Raw genomic sequence first — 19,186 nt, forward strand, 5'->3', positions numbered from 1 at the left:
GTCAGCTCTCACCTGCCAAGCTTTTCAGTCCGTCTTGATCCCTCACCCCGGCCTCCAGCACGGGTCAGCCCGCCAAGCGCGGCCCTCCGGGGCTCCCCAGGGCAGCCCGCTCTCTGACCCTTGCTCAGAGTTCGCTGTATGTGATGGCCAGCGGCGGCGGGACCCTCGGGCTCTCTCCGGGGATCAACGCAAGCTGGATTTTGCTTTACTCAGGCCTGCTCAGGCCTCAGGTCTAGGGAAGTTTCCTGGCAGCTTCGCATATGGGAGGGATCAGTTCTGCTTTTGCTAAAGGTTCCAAAAGCACAGGTGAGCGGCCGAGTTGGCACACGGGAAATCGAGTGCCACTCTCCACGACTGGAGCGCACAGCAGTAACGGGCGAAGCGGGTGGCACAGGTCCCCGAGTCCCACGAGCGCGGCGGCGGGGTGTCACGCCACGGCCGGGAAGGACAAGTCCAGACCCGCAAAGCGCCCAGGTGACCGAGCACGGACGCCGCGGCGGCCCAGGGCCATCCAGCCCCATTCCCGACAGTGGTGTCGCCGCGCGCTCAACGCGCCAGGCACCGCGCACGTCGGGCCGAGGCCCGGGCGGGTGGCGTTCCCTCCGCACCCCCACCTGTTGTGAAGCTCCCCCAGCTCCTTGCCCCAGTGCTTTGGAAACTGTCAACGGCCAGACAATGTGACAGGCGACCATAAATATGCAGGAGAGATGCAGCCAAAAACGCAGACACACGGGGCCAGCGCTCGCGGGAGTCGGGGACCTGGAGCCCTGCCCTGGTCGCCGCGCCCGCGCCAGCGCTGCCAAGGCCGGGCGGGCGGCGCCGGCGCACTCCGGGCACCACGCCTGCAAAAGGGGCCCCGGGCGGGCGGCCGGACACCTCGCAGACGGCTGGCAGCTGGCGCCGCGGCCGCCGCCCCCGGCCTCCGCAGCCGACCCGCCGCGCGCCGCCGTCGCCGCGCCCGCCCCGCTCCCGCCGACTCCCGGGCTCGAGCCCCGGAATCGCCCGCTCTCTCCGGGCGCGCGGCCCGGGGGCATGGAGCCCGGCGCGGGGTCCCGGCCGGTCGAGCTCGCCGCGGCGAGGGAAGCCGCCGCCCGCCACGGCGAAGGCAGGAAGAAGATGGCGGCGGCCGTGGCGGCGGCGGCGGCGGCGGCGGCCTCGCACGCGCCGCTGACGCCAATGGCGCGCGCCGGCCGGCGGGCTACGGATGGCGGTAGTGGCGGCGGCCCGGGCTCCGGCGAGGGGCGGGGCGAGGCGGGGAGGGGGCCGGCCGGAGGCGGAGGCCGGGCCGGCGGCTGGAGAGAGGCGGCGGGGACGGTTTGTTGTGCTCGGAACATGGCGGGCGTCGGCGACGCGGCCGCCCCGGGAGAAGGCGGCGGTGGCGGCACGGACAGCCAGGAGCGGGACGGTCGCGGCGAGGCGGAGCAGCCGGGCGGCGGCGGCAGCCACGGGCCTTCTCCTGCACCCCAGCACACGGAGACGCTGGGCTTCTACGAGAGCGACCGGAGGCGGGAGAGGCGCCGCGGCCGCGCAGGTGAGCCGGCGGGCGGGCTGCGTAGGCCGCGGCGGGGCGCGGGCGGCGGGCGGCGGGGTCTGCGGCCCGCTCCTCCCGGCCGCCGCTGCTGCGGGTCGCCGGGTCGTGGGCGCGCGGAGCGGCCGCGTTCCCAGGCTGCCCGGGCCGCTGACAGCTCCCGGGCGGGCTGCGCGCGGCCGAGGCCGGGCGGCGGCGCCGGGCAGGTGTGCCCCGCGGGAGCGCTGCCCGCCCTCCGCCTGCCAGCCTGAGGCCGGCGGGCACCGCTGCCCCGGGAGCCCGAGTGGGAAGCGCGGGGCTCTCCTGGTGGTGCTCGCCCAAGGTGACTTTTTTGTTCCGTATTTTAAACGAACTTGAGCGGTAGAAACCTGTTAACTTGCCCTCCAAATAAATTTTTCACACACGCAGCTAGCAGTGTAGCGATGACCGTGAAGTTCGGTAGGTTTTTTTTTTTTCTTTCTTTCCCCAGAACAAAAATGTTTAGCACTCCTCAAAATGTTTCCGTGAACTTTTCCTAAACTGAAACTTAGACCAAAATAATAATGATAATGATAATTAAGAATTTTTTTGCCACATGAAAAAATATGCATCACTTCTGCATATTTGGTGATCACTTCTGCATCACCTACTTTCAATAACCGCTTTTAAGCATGTTATAATATTACAATTTCTGTGAGCTCGAAGATTTTATTGTTTTTGAAGAATTTTTAAAAATTGCTTTTGTATTCATACTGCAGTTGGATGGTAAACTTAAAAGAAAGGAAGATCTTGAGGTATTTGTTTCATGGAATATAATTACAGTGTTTTAATTCTTACATAATTCCAAGTCTTGGACAGCAAACTGAACCATAGCTCCATTAAATTTCTTCCAACTAAAACATTGATTCTAGACTGACACAGCTGAATAGAGGCTGTATTAGCTGTTATTTCTTGCAGTTCATACACATAAGTGTTTAAGTTATAAGGCTGACTGACTGCATCATTGGTTGTTCCTGGGTGTCGAAATTATAGGAGTACTAAAAGGCCAGGAGGCTGATCAGAAGAGCTCCAAATTGATTTGCTAATTCTCAGAACTGGGCATAAATTTTTGAATAGGTTCATATCATTGAGAACTTAAAGTACAAACTGTGCCTTGTTTGGTCTTTTTTAGTTAACCACTTGAAATTTCTCAACCATACTTTATTTGGTTTAGTTGTCAGTTAAACACTTGCTCGAGTCTTTTTGAATTGGCAGGATCTAAGTAAGACAAAGCATTAAATCTCTCAGCTGCCTGTTTACTTAGACTTGACTATTGAAAGCACTATGCAAATAGAAATAATCTGACCAGTTTTCACTGTAGTTTTTCTAAAATATTTATGAGTTTCAGGAAAGCCAACATTTTAGAAGCCGTTTTGTTGTTTGCGTGGAGAGAAAATGAAGTTATCAAGAGCCTTTGGTGGACAAAGACCTTGGGCTGGTGGAATAGCACCTAATTCTCCTTCCCTGGCTCTTCTGGGGTGGGTCTGGATACCTGGACTCCATAGACTTCACATACCCTACACCGGTTCTTCACCAGCATGGTGCACTAAAGATCTTTGAACCTGGGTTTTTAACCCATGGTTACAGTCCTCATTAGAGAGACATTTCCAGCTTTAGCTGTTGGGATGGTCTCCTTCCTTCGCCATTTCCCTCAGTTTTGTGAGGAGAGACGATAGTGGTCACTCCTGTTTGTTAAGTCACACTAGCCTTGGGGATGGGACCTTAGATGAGCATGTTCCTAGGAACATGTCAGCTGGAGGCCACAGCCACTCTTATTGCAGCCTGCACCTGCATGATCTCCTTCCTCTGTCCTCTGGTGTGTGCTCCTGCTGCAGCTCGTGTCCACCTGTAATTCTGATGCTGCATTGGTGGAAGCGTCCCCACTAGATTAGAATTCGTTGGCCATTCTCCCTACATTCACCCTGCTCCTCCAGCACTGTCCCTTCACTGCTCTGTAATTTTCCCTTCCTTTCCAGAATTTAGAAAACTGTTCCCTGGGCCCAAGGGCCTTTGAGTGGCACCACCTAGTGTTAGACATAAAGCATTTCTCCCCGAGTCAAAGGAGTCTTAGGAGGCGGCAGTCACACTGAAGACGATACTCCTAGTAAGTAAGTCCTGTGCACTTGTGCTGATATCCCCCCTGCAAGTCGGGTCAGTCTTTGTTTTTCCTTTTCGAAAGTCACAGCTTAGTGTCTTGGTGGCTTAAACATCACTTAGTTCCAGACTTCCCTTGATCATTTCATCCAGGGTAGTTAGGGCTTTGGTTATAAGACATTTGTCGGTCAGTCCATATTCTCTCCATCTGAGTAAAATGAATCAAGATGTAAAATTAAAGATTCTTTTCTTTTTTTTCCCTTTGATTTTGTTCCTGATCTTCTTGATTTATATGCTTAGAAAAATAAATATATATATTTATATGTATACCAAATACATTTATCTACTTTAGGTGTGATTTTCTTATTGTTTCTTTTCAAACTCTTCTCTCTGTCCTCAGAATTCCCTTTTTGACTGAGATACTGCTTGGCAGTAGGCTGAATCTTATCTCTGATGCTGGTACTTAGACGTTACCAGAGGGACAGATCCCACTGACTGCTCCTAAGTGTGGTCACACCTTGAACACTGGGAAGATGGTCATCCAGACTGCACACTCACGTCTTCAGTTTTCTTTTTTTCCTATTCTTAAAAATGCTGTATTTTCCATTTTGCTCTTTGTCATAAGGACAGATAATGAGAACTGCATATCATTTTGTAGTTGTCCTTCTTCCCCTTTTGACTCATCCACAGAATTCCTAGGAGGGAAATATTCACCTTGTGTATTGGCTTCCGGCAGGTCACCTTTGGACTGAGAGTTAGGCAATCTGTTTTCTTGGCTTGGTTCAGTCATTGAATTGCTTTTGTAGCCTGTGCTTGTTTAGACGGCTTGCCTAATCCATTTGGCTGTTTCATAATGTCACTACTAAATAGTACCTAAATTATCTAAGGCGTAAGTCACCATGGAGACCTAACAGAAGGCTCAGTGTGAGAGATAAGTGTAACACCTGCCAGTGAGACTGGAGCAGTAGCTTCCTAAGGCGAGTGTCAGGTGCGTAGGGATCAGTATTCCTGATAAACAAAAAGGCTAAATTAGGTTGGGCGAACAGTATAGTTTCTAATGAGAGTAGTGCCAGGGGCCCGTGGTTTTCCTTTTTTCTTGGCCACTCTTTCTTCAGGAGCTTAGACTCATTTTCTGTCCTTTAATTCTCTTCTTTGCTTACCCATCGTTGGACCTCTTGCTTGATCTCCATAAGAGGCTGGGCAGAGGCAGGAGAAAGGACTGAAACTCAGAAAAGCCAATAGATCTGCTCTTTAGGAATTCACATAAAAGATTTCCAGTGGGGAAAAAGGTTCTAACTATTTGTATTCCTCATGTCTTGTTTTTTGTGTAATTGAAAAATTTAAGTTCTTCTTTCAGATACTCCCGTGGTGTTGAAATGTTTTCATTTAACCATCCTTCACCCTCTGTAGAATAACTGTACAATTACCCCTGTGTTCCCAAACTCATCCTAGTGGATGACTAAAGGCCACGGATTCTGAAATTGTGCCCTAAAGTCAGTTAATTTCTTATTTACAAAGGAAAATAAAAATAATTAGAAAATTGACTGAGAAATTACTTAGAGTAGCCACAACCCTGCTACAGATAAGTAAAATTAGCTTCTTTTCTCCGACAACCTATTGTTCTGCTTTTAAACTTACTCACTTGCTTTACTAATTAGCAGTGTAAGCTAAACAAAGTGAAAAGTTATTCACTTTGGTCTCTGATCAATTCATTGTTTTGGCTTTTTAAATTATTTAACTGCAACCTAGTTTACCCTTAAAAATTCAGTCCTAATGGCTCATTTATGGTTCAGTGTGACAAATACATTTTTAAAAAGTCTCCAGAAAGACTTATAGCATTCACAATCAGATTATTAGTATTCTGTTCCCATTTTTAATCCTTTATTTTGTATTCTGTGACCTTGGAAAAAGTTATTTTTTAATTTATTTCTGTACGTGTTTTCCATCTCTAAATTCTTGAATATTCTGCCTCTTCTTTATTTTCCTAAATGAGACTATAAACATTTTTTTGAGGAGCATAATAACTTGAATATACTATGAAAAATGGTTCCTTTGCTTACATTTGAGTTCAAAGGGCAGAATTACTGTTATGTTGATTCCCTACTCTGATTTTTAATTTGCCTTTCACAGGGGTGTGCCTTGCATTTATGTAATAAATTTACATTTACTATTTAATGTAATTGTAGTAGAGTTTATAAAAGCTTTCAGTTAAAAAGGCTGGAGATTTGCATGTTTCATATTTTCTTAACAGTTAACTAGTATTACTTTCCAATTTTTTCACTGAGCAATGCTATTTTAGGAATGATATATTTAGATGTATTACTGAACAGATAAATATATTTATGATTACTCATTACTTTTAATTAATGCTTCTTTGTCCTAGGCTCTTCTAAAATAAGCTGTCTCAGAAAAAATAATTAAGCATAATAATAATTCTTTTAAGGGTGTGGAAGAAGCAATTTATACTCTTTCTGTTTGGATTATAGAGGAGTTTCATGGGGGGAGCTGAGAATTGAATAAAAATATGCTGGAGGAATTGATTTGTATTTATGATTGGTATTATATTCCTCATGTTAAATATACACAATTGATAAACAAACCTTAGTTCTAATGTAGAAGCACTTACGTTATAATTAAATGGTAGAATACCTCTATTTATAATAGTTTTTTCTGAATGTTGTTTTTTCTTCCTAAGATCTAAAATAAATATTTGGATTCTTTTGTTTTGGAAAAGACTGCTCTTCAAATGGAAAGGTGGATGTCTGACATAACAGATGAGAGTGACTCCTTTGCTAAGAAAGAACGAAATGACACCAGACACAGGAAGAGTTGAGGTGTACTCCTCTAGCAGATTCTTTAAGGATGGACATGCAGGCGATTAACAGCAGCTCTCTTAAGTAATGACAGAAATGATACCAAATCACAGGGCAGATAGTTGAGACAGGTGTGCAGAGTGCTAGAGAAGAGTGTTTAACAAAGAAAAACCGAGACGCAGGTACGCTTGGATGCCACCAGTGGGTACGAGCTGCAGAATACAGCCTGGCAGGGGTCGGGGAGATCAGAACTGTGGTGGGGCAGTGCCATACCCTTCCTTCTACAGGACTCACATCCCAGTCAGGGCTAGGTCGTGTTCTCTCAGTGACTGTTGAATAGGTGCATGATGGTTTGAATGTAGGGGAGAGAGCATGCTGGATGTGGTTCAAGATCTGGGTTCTGGTCTGGTTTTGCCCTTAACTTTTCCATGACTTTGACCATGTGTTTCTTAATTTTCTCAGCTTCTTCATTTGCGAAATGTGAATGCCATTAACTGTGCTCTTTAACTCATAATTATTGTGAAAATTACATGAAGTAATGCATGCAAGGCCTTTGTAAACTGTCTTGTGCCTCAGCGTGAAGGCTCCTCCTGATCCTTTAAACAGGGCCTCTTCTCCTTGAGTTGGTGAGAGGAGGTAAAGGAAAGCTCTCAACAGTTGGCACCTTGAGGTTTGGGATATTTTGTTTTGTTTTGCTTGTGTCTCATTACTTATTGTATCTTCTAAAACTGTTCTCCATCCCATCAGCCTAGCATTTATTGTGCTCAGGGACAGCCCCTTCTGTCAGCTCACTCAGGGCTGGACATCAGGAATATAGGGGTGCATGGCATTTGCTCTCAAAAAATTCATGGTCTCCTAAAGCAACTGAATGGTGAGTGGTGTGGTGTCACAGAAGTCAGCCCAGGTGCTGTGGTGGCACAGGGAAAGGGGAGTGCCTACTTTTCCAGAAAGAACACGGGCTCCTCTTTACAGCTCCTGATAGTGATAGCATAAAACAGTGGCAAAGGGCTCGTTCTTAGGGACAGACTTCTTGACTTTGAATTCTGGCTCAGCTGCTTGTTTTCTTTGAGACCCTCTCTGTACCTTGTTTCTTCATCTGCAAAATGGGCATAACTCTAGAGCCTGTTTCATAGTTGTGGGGGTGTCAAACTATGTTTTTATCATTTAATGTTTTAACGTTCTCTGTTATAGTGTCAGAATTGGTTTTAGCTAAAATTCTTATTTCTGGAGGTAGACTCCTGACTCTCTTGTTAGTTAATCTATAATATAGTTGAAACACTTTGTTTCTTACAGAAAACTGTTTACTGTTTAACCATAGGAGCAGGACTGCAGAAATAGCATCAGTAAATGTTAAGTAATGGCCAAGCCAGCAGTGGCGAATACTGTAGAACTTGTTAAATGAACAGTAAGTGGTTCATGCCATTATGACATGCTTTGTGGTTTTCATATGCATCCATATAGATACGGTCAGTCCCTCAGTGATCTCTGTGGAAGGCAGGCAGGAAGCAGAGCTGCCTGAGCATCAGTTTTCTCTTCTGTGAAATTGAGATCTCCCACTCAACCAGGGTCACAAGGCTGAAGCGTGAGAGGGTCTTTCTGGAGCTCCTTCTCCTTGCTGACCCCGTGCTCTTCTTGGGGTCATAACAACTGATTATAGTAAAAGCCAGCCTCTGCAGACCCCAAGGGGGACACCACCGCGGAAGGTCATTTTCCAAATAAACTAGATAGTTGTCTAAGCCTTTTTATTCAGTTTGCTTTTTTAAATTTAACGATTACATGAGGACCTGTGTCTCTATCTCTTTACCCAGAAATCAGACCCTGAGGCTGCCCAGCTTCTGTCCACGCACTTATGTGCATGGTGAGAATCTCCCTACGGGGTGCCCAAGGCTCTCCTGGCTGACTGCACTGTGGCACCTCTTCTCTCAGGGCCTGGGTTCAGGCACCTGCTATGCCACCCTTTACCATCACTGACCCATGAACAGAGTAGAAGATAGTATCTGTAAGTGTCAGCTGAGTTGTCCCGGTTTTCCTGTTTTAGGATCTCTTCTCTTCCAGAGAATCTGGATTTCTCTTCTTTTGCCTTTGGATTTCTGATTCTCTTTCTTAAAACTGATACTTTGTTATTTATGACGCTGTTCCACTAATGATGGACATCTCCATTAATTCTACTTTTTGTGTTCATACAGGTCATCTTTAAATGTGGTATCACTAACTCTCCAAGCAGATTATGAATCTAGTGTTTAAAGGTGTGTGTGTGTGTGTGTGTGTGTGTGTGTGTATGTGTGTTTATGCACATTTAAAAAGAACAGAAAACACAAGCCACTTAACATGATTAGGGCTCTTTTCCAGCACCAGAGGAGTGAGCTGTTTCCGACTCCCTGTTTAGGCACAGTTCAATCTGCTTCTGAGGACGTTTTTGACTATAAACGCTTTCCCCTACAGGCAGATTAGCTCCTAGAGCTCAATGCAAGATGCAGCTCCTTAAGCAGATACACATAAATGAAATCAACTTTCCCTTGTCATTTTAGGAGGAAACTTCAGTACTACATTTGGTAGAAAAAGCACAGGCTGGCCCAGAGCCAAGAGAGCAGTTTGAAACCTTTTGGTATCCTGAGTTTTGGAAAAGAATTTGGTCTCTATGGAGTAGGAGAGGGAAGGAAGGGCTGTTGGGAGGCCACTGAGGTGGTGGGCTGTCAGGGAAGTTGACTCTGGGTAGACCAGAGCCAGGCATGCTGCCAGGACCCCAGGCAGAGAGACTTTAACCCGCTTTGGCCTTGCCCTCCTCATCTGGGATGAGGGGCGGTTGGATGGATTTGCCCCTGAGGAACAGGAAGCTGGGTAGATGGGAAGACTCTGGGAAAGGGAGGGGTCTAACTGTGGGTGGCTTGGTGCAGCTGCTGTGACCGTCCTGGTGTAAGCCTTCATGTAGGGAGATGCCATCATTGGCTACTTGTGCCAGTGGATCTGAGACCGCGGGCGCAGTGTTCACGTGGCTCACGCAGCGTGGGTCTTGGCCTCCAGCAGTGCCTTCCAGGGCGCCTGGTTCCCTTGGACTATCCGCATGTCCACCTGATAGATTCTTGGTAGCTACTCTTTTCCTCCCCCCTCTCCCCATCAGTCCAGGTCCTGTGTCCCCTGTAAGACCAAGGACTGGGCTCTGGAAAAACACTTTTTGGACTCTCCTGGCTCTTAGTAAACATTCCCTTCCACGTGCTTTGGCGTTTCCAGTTTACACCACATACAGCAGCGTTTGCTGGTCGCTGTGCGTAGTTTGCTTCTAGGAACAGAATTCTAGATTGGTTCTCTTCTGGTTTTACGTGTATTACTGTGGCCCCAGCTAGCCTGTATGTTCCTTGATAAACACTGTTCTTTTTGTTTTGTGTTGTTGTTTTTTTTTCTGTAGAGCTTTCATTGTTGAGGTTCCTCAGTGCTGAACTAACAAGAGGGTACTTCCTCGAACATAATGAGGCCAAGTATACAGAAAGAAGAGAAAGAGTGTACACTTGTATGCGAATACCAAGAGAATTGGAAAAGGTACAATTTTATTTTTCATTTCCAGACATCATTTTGAAACTTACATCAAAGTGTTAGTTATGAAATAACTGTGACGATTTTCAGTTGAGTTTCTAAAATTGGAAATGATGCAATAAGTAATTAAGTATATTGGGGAAGTAGGAATTGCCTTATAGGAGGAGACTTTAAAAAGTTAAGTTGTTAATGTTCGAACCACTGATTGATAGTATAATAAATTTTGTCAAAAATCTTAACTTTGCTATCTACTAAGCTATCATATTTATGCTATATCCAAATAACTTTCTCCACTTCTGTACTCTTATAATCCCTTCCATTTTTTTTTTCACTAGAAGCAGTATTTTTTCCTCTTAGCATGAGAAATCATTTAATCTCAGCCTTTTTAAGGTCTCAGTCTCTTAGAAGCCCCCATATGTAAGACATAAATGACAGTTTGCTTGACCGTTCCAGAAAGTGTCACTGTGAGGATGAGCTTAGTAACAGCATCAGGAAACTTCTCATGCCTTGTCCCCAACCTGTCTCACCCCTCAGGGCTGATCCTACAGGACACAGCTCCCTCTTTCCTCTGCGTGCTGCTAGAGTTGCTGAGTCTGAACAATTGCATATTTTCTTGCTAGAAGAAAAGAAGTAAGAAATGATTCAGCTGGGCTCTGTAGAAACCCGTTTTCGTACTTTGCAGGAACAGAGCTCATTGGTGCCGTTGTTTCCTGGGATCATGCTTTCTGTGACAGTGCCTCTCGGGAGCTTTGCTGGCCTGCTCCGTCAGTGCAGGCTGATAACAAGACATGGTAGGCTGTGGGAAGCAGGGACCTACCTGGCTGGTGTGGCTAATGCATTTTTTTTTCTGACAGTCCATCAGCCTGGTAGAAGGGTGACTAGGGCAGAGTGACGGTTTCAGAAGCATCCCTTTACTAGTTTCCTGCTGGAGTGCCGCTTGCTGCGGTTTTAGGGAGTTCTGTATTTGGATGGGATTTAGAGAACGGGAGAGGGGAGCCAACAGGGGTGGAGAGAACAGATGTGACAGTGGTCTGCTGGCCTTTGAGAGCCTCAGGCAGTATACTAGTTCTGCTGCTTTTCTAGGAGGGGGAGTTTTGGGGGGAGGAGCCCGTTGAGTCCAGGGGGCTGAAGGGTGAGGCCCAGGATGGAGGGTCACATGAGACTCTGCCACACCCTCCTCCACCAGGCAGCAGCTGCATTTTATGTACTGGGTTTATCTAAGATTTTGTCTGGGGGTAGGAGGAGGGGAGAGAGAAGTTTCTTCTGCTTATAAAAAAAATAAAAGGTGAAAACAGTTGTTCCACACTTGGACGTGAGAGCGAAGCCATGAGGTGAAGTGGGAGGGCATGTGCAGAGCAAGGGGAGGACGGTCAGCGGGCCTGTGTTCATCAGGACCAGGTTGGCACACTCACCTCTACCTGGCCAGCCTCGGCCCCCAGAGGGAATTTTTCTCCACACATCTGAGCAGTGCTGAGCTCCCATTTTCTCTGGGAGGACAGAGAGGGATTTGCCTGCAACCCACAGTCAGTCTTCAAGAACCGGGGCATCGCCCCAGAGCAACCCTTCAGTTTCCCATCCTGTGGCACAACCAATGAGCAGTGGTGATATCCGGTTGCCTTCTCAGGCTCCTGGGCACGTTCAGTGCGGTCCTCTTGTGGGGAAATGCCCCCAGGTCTGGATGGGACTGAAGCATCCGCAGACATTTCAAACAGTTCAAACAGGGTCCATCGCAGGACCACTGTTGGGTCATGTGAGCGGTATGGTTAGTGGCCATCAGATTTCCTTTTTGTTAAGAAGAGAATAGAAAAAGCGTTAGAGGACATTGCCTGTTCTAAGGGTTAGATTGTCCATGAAACTTTTGGTTCGTTTTTATGAACGTGAAATGTATAGCATCAGGTTGAGTCAACACTATTCATATACAGTCGGAATAATTTTCTAATCATTTTCTTTCCTCTGAAAAAAGATTCTGGTTGTAGGCATTTTTAGGAAAATGTGATGTCTTATAACAACACTTCAGAAGATTTAAAGCTTAAATGGACAAAAGGCTGTCACATTTTTCAATTTTGAGCTATCTGCTTAACTTTCCTTTTTCATTCTTTGTGGTCATATACAACACCAGGGCACCCCGACACGATCACGGAAGCCTGGAGCCTGGCCGCTCCAGCGCACTTCCCGGCGCTTCCCTGCTTCCCGCTCTGAACTCCACCAGTCTCTGAAATCCATTTACAGTTTGGGGTTTTTTTGTTTGTTTGTTTTCAGTTAGTGTCAAGGAAAGTTTGGTCAGAATCATTCCACTGTTCTTCCCTTTTCCGTCCCTTCTTCCCCCTCCTCTAATCCCCTTCATCCTCTACCATTCTTCCCTATATTGTGATGAAATTCCCTCTCCCCTTTTATTTCATTTCTCTTTCTTTCTTTTTCTTTTTTAAATCTCCTCCCCACCACAGCCACTTTATTTTGGATTATCTTCCACAAATCAGAGAAAACATTTGACCTTTGACTTTTGGACACTGGCTTATTTTCACTTAGCATGATAGTCTCCAGTTCCTTCCATTTACAGGCAAATGCTGTAATGTCATTCTTCTTTATGGCTGAGTAATATTCGGTTGTGTTTATCTACCACATCTTCTTTATCCATTCATTGATCTCCTTAACTTCCAAGACCACGTGAAATGTAGAACAAAGCAGAGTCAGATTGCAGTTTAATTCTAGGCTTAAATGTCTTGCATAATAGCATGAATTTATTCTGGCATCTTTAAGACTTATTTTATACAGGCAGGCTTTCGTTTAACACTATTATTGTAAACATTAATTTAAATGATATTTTATTGGTCTCCTTTTAGTTTACATTGTATATTCTAACATGTAATGCTTTACCCATCTTTTTTTCTTTTTCTCTTTTTTTTGAAAATGCTTTGGTATTTTTACATAATATTTTCAGGAAGATAAACTTGAAAATTAAAGATCAGATTGCTTTTTATAAAGGTTGTAAATACTACAAAGCATGTAATTAATGTTTGTCCTTTAAGGTCACAAGAAAGATCAACTCAGTATCTCCTACCAAACCTGTTTGTTAATGTAAAAGAAAAGAACTCCAAGATTTTTGGGTACTTTCATCACTGGACTAAACTCATCCTTGACATCTAGTAAAGGCGAGTTGCTTGTATAAGTGAAGTAGTATTTCCAGCCTTTCATTTGTACTGTTGTTTTCATGCTTGAACTTCTTATTTTAGGGGGGCACTTCTTTTCCCCAGCACACACACTTCCCAGCCCTCACACACATTTGGGGGGTCTTATCCCAGACCTGCTGCTAAAACCTCTTGGTCCACTTGGTGAACTTCATTTTCTGTCTGTACAACCAAGGAGATTGAACGACCCTTTCTCCGAGCTGTGAATGGAGAGTCCGGAGGAGAAGTGGTTAAGGGGATGGCCTCTAAAGCCAGGCTGCCTGGCTTGGGATCTGGGCCCATAGCTGATGAGCGCTGAGTCCTTGAGTAGCCACGTAACCTCCTGTGCCTCAGTGTGCTCTGTGGATGTTGGTCGTTGGTCACGTGGTGGTCCCTGTAGGGGCGCTTTGAAATCCGCAGCAGTCCTTCCCTCACGCACATTGGGAGATGCCTACACATTGAAGAATTCCCAGGAAGAGAGTATCGAGTGGGAGAACTCAGTTCTGTTTTTATGAGGGGCAGAGAGGTCAACATCCTGGGAAAAGAATCCCAGAGTCTTTCAAAATAATGAACTTAATCAAAGTATCAGGTTGAGCCTTCCTGTTAGTCAGATGGAGGTGAACTTTATGAAAATGTAGGAGTATCTATTGTTTCACCTCCATTTCAGCAAAGCAGTCCTGGAGCTAGCTCACTGTGAAATGAGGAAACGAGTAGATCCTGCTTACTCAGACCCATGTTGATGGCAGTGATTTCTTGGGCTCCTACTCAATTTCTGATTTCATGAAAACATGTTTGGAGAATCATTCCTCTAAATTCTTCTCATGACGAAGCCGTTGTTTGTGTCCTACCCTTGCCAGATGTCCCCTCCACATGGCTGCTTAGAAGCAGGAAGAACACCAGGGTAGACGTCACAGAATTTCAGCAGCTGTGGCTGGGTTTCTCCTTGGCACCAGTGTGTCACCCCTGCTGTGACAGTGGTGGCTGCAGCCTCCAGGCTCCTGCTGCGGTTGTCTCAGCTCTCTTAACAGTGTCCCAGCCCCCTCCAGAACCTCAGAGGAGAGGGAGGAGCAGCCCAGTGTCCCCAGCCTCTGCAGCATGGTGAAGTCCCTGCTTGCTCTGGGGCATATCAGACAAGCCAGCAAAGAAAAACTTCAGGGCCCCTTTCACCAAGGCGTTTTAAAGATGGCATGGGAACTTGGTACCGTGGGGCTGTTAGTAACTTATTTCTGTCACGTTAGCTTTGTAAACAGTCTTGAACCTCTGTCTTCCTTTGCTCTGTGCTCTGTCAGGTCCCTAACTGATATGTCCCTTCTTACCTGCCCCTTTGCTTACTGTCAGTCTTCTGTGATGCCACTGATCACTCCCCGGAAAGGAGATCTGAGTCTGGGAGCTGGTGACCACCCTCGGCAGCAGCCTCCCTTTATCTGCAGCTCTGAAGACCCTGCACCTTAGTGACTCACCTGGCTATGGAACCTGAAGACTCCCCACCCCCATCTCCCAGCCCTCCCCAGGAGCTTCACTGCCCTCTCTGTCCCTGGCAGGACACCAAGTAATAGCTCACGTCTGGTGGGTTGTCATGAGTCGTAAGCTGTCAACATGGATTGGAAATAAGTAGGAAAATCCCAAGATCATTCTATGTGCATGGTCTTTCTACAAATCAAAAAATCAGTTGATTTAATTTCCTCTTATGAAATCTATCCTGTTAAATGCATGCAGATGTAGATTGTGATTAGTAGGAAGTCATTTATCAAGACTCCTTAGTTTCCCATGGTTACAGAGTCTATGTAGCCTTGCCTATCATGAAAGAGCCTGACTCAGTTCTTTCGTTGGCTGTCTTCTAGAGGATAGCCCTCCTAGGGACTTGGATTTTTTAAATTCAGGTGAATAAAAATGACTCTGTGATAGGAATGTCCTTGAGTCTGCAGTGATTGCTTTCAGAGTCTGTGACTTGTCAGCGTCCTTACTGAGAGCCTATTCATCTGACGTTCTTCTAATAATGCATCCCTATCCTGGGTTTCTTGAAGGCATCTGGAGCATAAGATAAAACTTTGAGCTCCTTAGCAATTAACCAAAGATCATTTCATGCCTCTTACATGATAATTAAAGTTCTAGCCTCACAGCCCATAATACTCACACTGCACCTTGCATGCTTTCCTCTGCCTGGAATTCTGGTCCTCTCTACTGTGCCTGGCAGAATCTAGTGCCCATCTTGTCTCCTCTGTGGGATACCTTTCCCGGCTCTTGCTCCTCCTGCATGTTCCCTGGTGTCCCCGCACTCCACCCACAACAGACAGACTGCACAGACCTGGTCTCTCACCTGGTTTCCAGAGCACAGTGACTGCTTCTTTCACTGGCACTTATTACACAGCTTTTGGTCCCTGGGGAAGGTCTTTCCTAAAGATCTTTTATCCCCAGTGCAGGACTGAGCAAGAATGGTCTTGACCCTGTGGCGCAGACTAGACTTTATAAAGAGCGAGACTAGGGGCAGGACAGGGTGTCTCTTGCTCTCTCTCGAGACTCTTCACTCCTCTCACCACACCCAGACCTGTGATCCGCAGTCAGGGTGGTGACAGTCGTGGGAGAGATGGCATTGAGAATATCCAGAAGATGGTCCATGTCTCCGAAGGGATGTGTTGTGAATTCCAAAACCATTTTGCTTCTTTAATTTTAGTCATAATGTTTTCTTTGTCTTGAAATTTCAAATGCTATTAAAAGGAGACAGGAGATTTTTTCAAAAGGGAAAATCACGGTTAAAAAAAAAAAAGTTCATTTCCCGTAGGGAGAGGCTGGCATTTTTGTTTATTTCTTTTTCAAGTGTGTAAGAGCGATAGTAGTCTATTCAAAATAAATGTGGCGTGAAAACGATGTAGAAATTTTCACAAACGTGATATTGTGCTGACCTGTGAGTCACAGAAGCACTTCCATTTTGTCATTTTCTCAACATTGAAGATCAGCTGTTAAAAACTTATGTGAAAACTTTTAAAAATATGTATTAAGTGTACCTTTTTTCCTCACATCCTCGCCAACATTTCTTGTTGCTTATATTCTTGATAATTGCCGTTCTGACTGGAGTGAGATGAAATCTCAGTGTAGTTTTAATTTGCATTTCTCTAATAAGTTATACTACATGTACGTATAATATGTCAAAATACATTCTACTATCATGTATAACTAATTAAGTAGAATTTTGAAAAATGTATTGAAATGGCAAATCTAGCTGTGAGTTCGAGCCTGGATAGCTGAGTGACAAGTGTCAGTATAACAGTAGTGCTTCCGTTCTCTACAGCCTGGCACCCTGGCCCTGGCAGTGCTGCTCGAGAACTCGGGCAGTCTCCTGAGTCTCACTGTAGGAGGGGCTGCTGCTCTCTGCCCTGAGAGCGGAGGTGAAGGGTGGCTGAGGCCCTGTGCACTGGTAGTCTGCAGCCCAGCAGCGCAGAGACTTCTGAAGTCTGCCAGGCTAGGCCTCCCGGACAGAGGCCCCTGAATGTTTCTGTCCTTTGGTTGTTTTCACTTACAGGAATAGCAAGAATCACCTCATTCATCAGCAGACAATTAGGTTGAAATAATTATTTTTTCATATACATTTTGGTGAATCTCTGCTGAGAATGGATTTTAAGAGATTTTTAAATTGAGTGCCTGTGATTCATTAGCTCAGTTCTTTTAATTCACTTTTGTACAAAGAATGTACCAAAGTGTTCCAGCTCCCTGCCCTCTGCAAAGCTCCCTGAGCCAACTTGAGTCACCTCCACTGCTGTGATAGCCCCTCAGGCAGGGAACTAAATCTTAACCTGCTTCTTTTTGGGGGACCTGATTTTCAGACTGGGTTACCACCTTTTTGGGTCATGAATTTTAAAAAGGAAGTAGGAAACATCAATCTATATTTCTTAGAATAAAAATATTTTTGTGAAGCATTTTTTTGATATTTTGAGTGTATATATGAATCTGTGCATAGTGAATTGCAATATAAAGTGCGTTTCTGATGGGGTTGTTTTCAAAAGTTGAATCCTTTCCTTTGGGCAGTAAGTTCCTTCGTAGGACTTTTGACCTTCTTAAAGTAGTGAATATGTATTTTATTCAGCTTTCAGTCTGCCTGATCAGAGCTGTACAATGAATGTTAGGTGAAGAGAGGGGTAGGAGGACAAATCAAAGAACGGGGCAGCCCTAGGAAGGTTTTCACAGAAGGTATGTGTAGCATTTTGTCTTCCATCCCTGAGATAGGGTGTGTTTCTACCCCAGGATACAAAAAAAGGAAAAGCCCAGAATTCCAGCTTGTGATTTCTTCTTGGAGTGTTTTCATTATGCTTTGTTTCTTTGGGGTATTTTTGTTTTTTTGCTTCTTGTTAGACATGATGATTCAGAGATGACATACTCATTATATAAGGCCTTCCCCTTAAAGGTGAGGGACAGGTGAAATCAGCACAGCCTTCTACCTGGTAGCTGAGGTGAGGCTGCACAGCTCACCTGGAGAACTGCGGAATGGGAGGAGAGGGAGGGACCGCCACTTACGGGGGCCTGGGATTTGAGGCGGCGAATTCCAAAATCGTTGTACTCCAAAATCATTGTACTCTAAAATCATTGTATGTCTTGCATTTCAGCAACAATGTTGTATTTATTTTGAAATTTCAAATGGCATTTAAAGGAGAGCAGGAGACATTTGTGCTTCTCAAAAGGGAAGCAGAGACATATGGCACTGATCTTATTAGCTTACAGTTACACCCTGTATGTTTAAGGGGAATTTTCTTTAGCGATTACTTAAGAATGCCAGAATGCTTTACGGTTATTTGGTCTGAATAAAAAGGAAATAGTAGTTACGTGTTTTATCAAGATGCCATACAGATTACCTGAAGGTATGGAAGTGCACATTATTATTGTTGATATATTCTCAAAGCTTTTAATTCTTAACAACAAAGCTAGCTTTAAACCTAAATATGTGACATCATTATACCCTTTGTACATTCGACTCATTAAATTTCCATTATTCCTGCATTTTTTCTGACACCAAGCAATGGGCAAGACCAGTTAGCAGAAAGGAAATGGCTTTGACCCTTGTAGCAGGAGAAATGGAAAGGCCCTGCCCTGCTGGGTCTGCTTCAGAGGGCGCCAGCCTGGGGGCAGGCAGCAATCTTGAGCTGTTCCCGGCTCCCTTGCATGTCCTGGGGCGCCTTCAGAGCTCCAGGTGTGTGGGTCAGGGGTGATAATGACCTCAGGAGTGTTAGAGGATTAAGCAGTGAGCACCGGCCACCATCCGGAACACCTGTGGCGCCAGGCACCTCCCGTGCACGTGGGTTGGCCTCCTGGGTCTCCGTGTGTTACGCCGGAAGCTCGCACAGACACCAACCTGCACAGTGCAGCTTCACATCCTTCATGGATGAGTGTTTTCAGAATTATATTTCATTTGCTCTTTTAGGAAATTTTTGCCTAAAATTTAAAAGAGTGCTGTTTCCTACGAATGTGTAACGTCAGAACAACAGGTGCTGGAGTTGCGGCACGCTTCTGTTTCACCAGACCCTGAAAGGCTGGTATTCCTTCCTGTCATTGTTCCGCGTCCGTGACTTCTTCAGGTTGGGCTGCTAGTGTCCTGCACCTCCGTGTGAGTTGTGTGGTGCTCGGGGCTCCGGGTGGTCCAGTTGCAGGGCTGGCCCATGTGGGCAGACTTGCCCACCCAGGGCTTACACAGCCATTTTAAATGTGGAAGGGTGGTCCCCTGACTCGTGCCCTATGTTGACTGTAGATGATGCCAATTCAGATTCCTCTACGCCAGCAAAAGGTGACGGTACCTTAACATCTGAGGAAAGTGTCACCCTTCCTCAACCCCGTCTGTGCTCCTGTCTGTGCTTTGTGCCCTAGGAGGCCCCCTCCCTGTGCCCCATCTCTGCTGCTAGTCTGGCCTCCTTTGTGACACATGCCCTCCTCAGCTGGGGGGGCACATGCTCTTGTCTCCTCAGATGTTGCTTCAGGGTCTCCTCTCCTGGGGAGCTTTTCTCAGTCTCCCCACATTGGTTTGGCCATCAGCTGCCCTGTGCTCAGCACGCTAGGTCTGT

General features: G+C 46.1%; 1 protein-coding gene and 1 long non-coding RNA gene across 2 annotated transcripts in view; one reads left to right on the forward strand and one right to left on the reverse strand.

The window, feature by feature from the left end:
* LOC306669986 overlaps window positions 1-392 on the reverse strand; it is a 35,944-nt gene extending 35,552 nt beyond the window's left edge. Inside the window, exon 1 of the long non-coding RNA XR_013766277.1 lies at window positions 13-392. This is a non-coding gene — a long non-coding RNA (uncharacterized lncRNA). The remainder of the gene's footprint in view (window positions 1-12) is intronic.
* A 210-nt stretch (window positions 393-602) lies between these two features.
* Window positions 603-19,186, forward strand: part of TAPT1 (transmembrane anterior posterior transformation 1) — a 55,015-nt gene continuing 36,431 nt past the window's right edge. Inside the window, exons 1-2 of the mRNA XM_079154257.1 lie at window positions 603-1,531; window positions 9,857-9,987. Of these exons, the coding sequence (XP_079010383.1) occupies window positions 697-1,531; window positions 9,857-9,987 (966 nt within the window). The 5' untranslated portion in view covers window positions 603-696. The remainder of the gene's footprint in view (window positions 1,532-9,856; window positions 9,988-19,186) is intronic.

Source organism: Sciurus vulgaris, assembly GCF_902686455.1.
Source record: "Sciurus vulgaris genome assembly, chromosome: 9".
Lineage (NCBI taxonomy): Eukaryota > Metazoa > Chordata > Mammalia > Rodentia > Sciuridae > Sciurus > Sciurus vulgaris.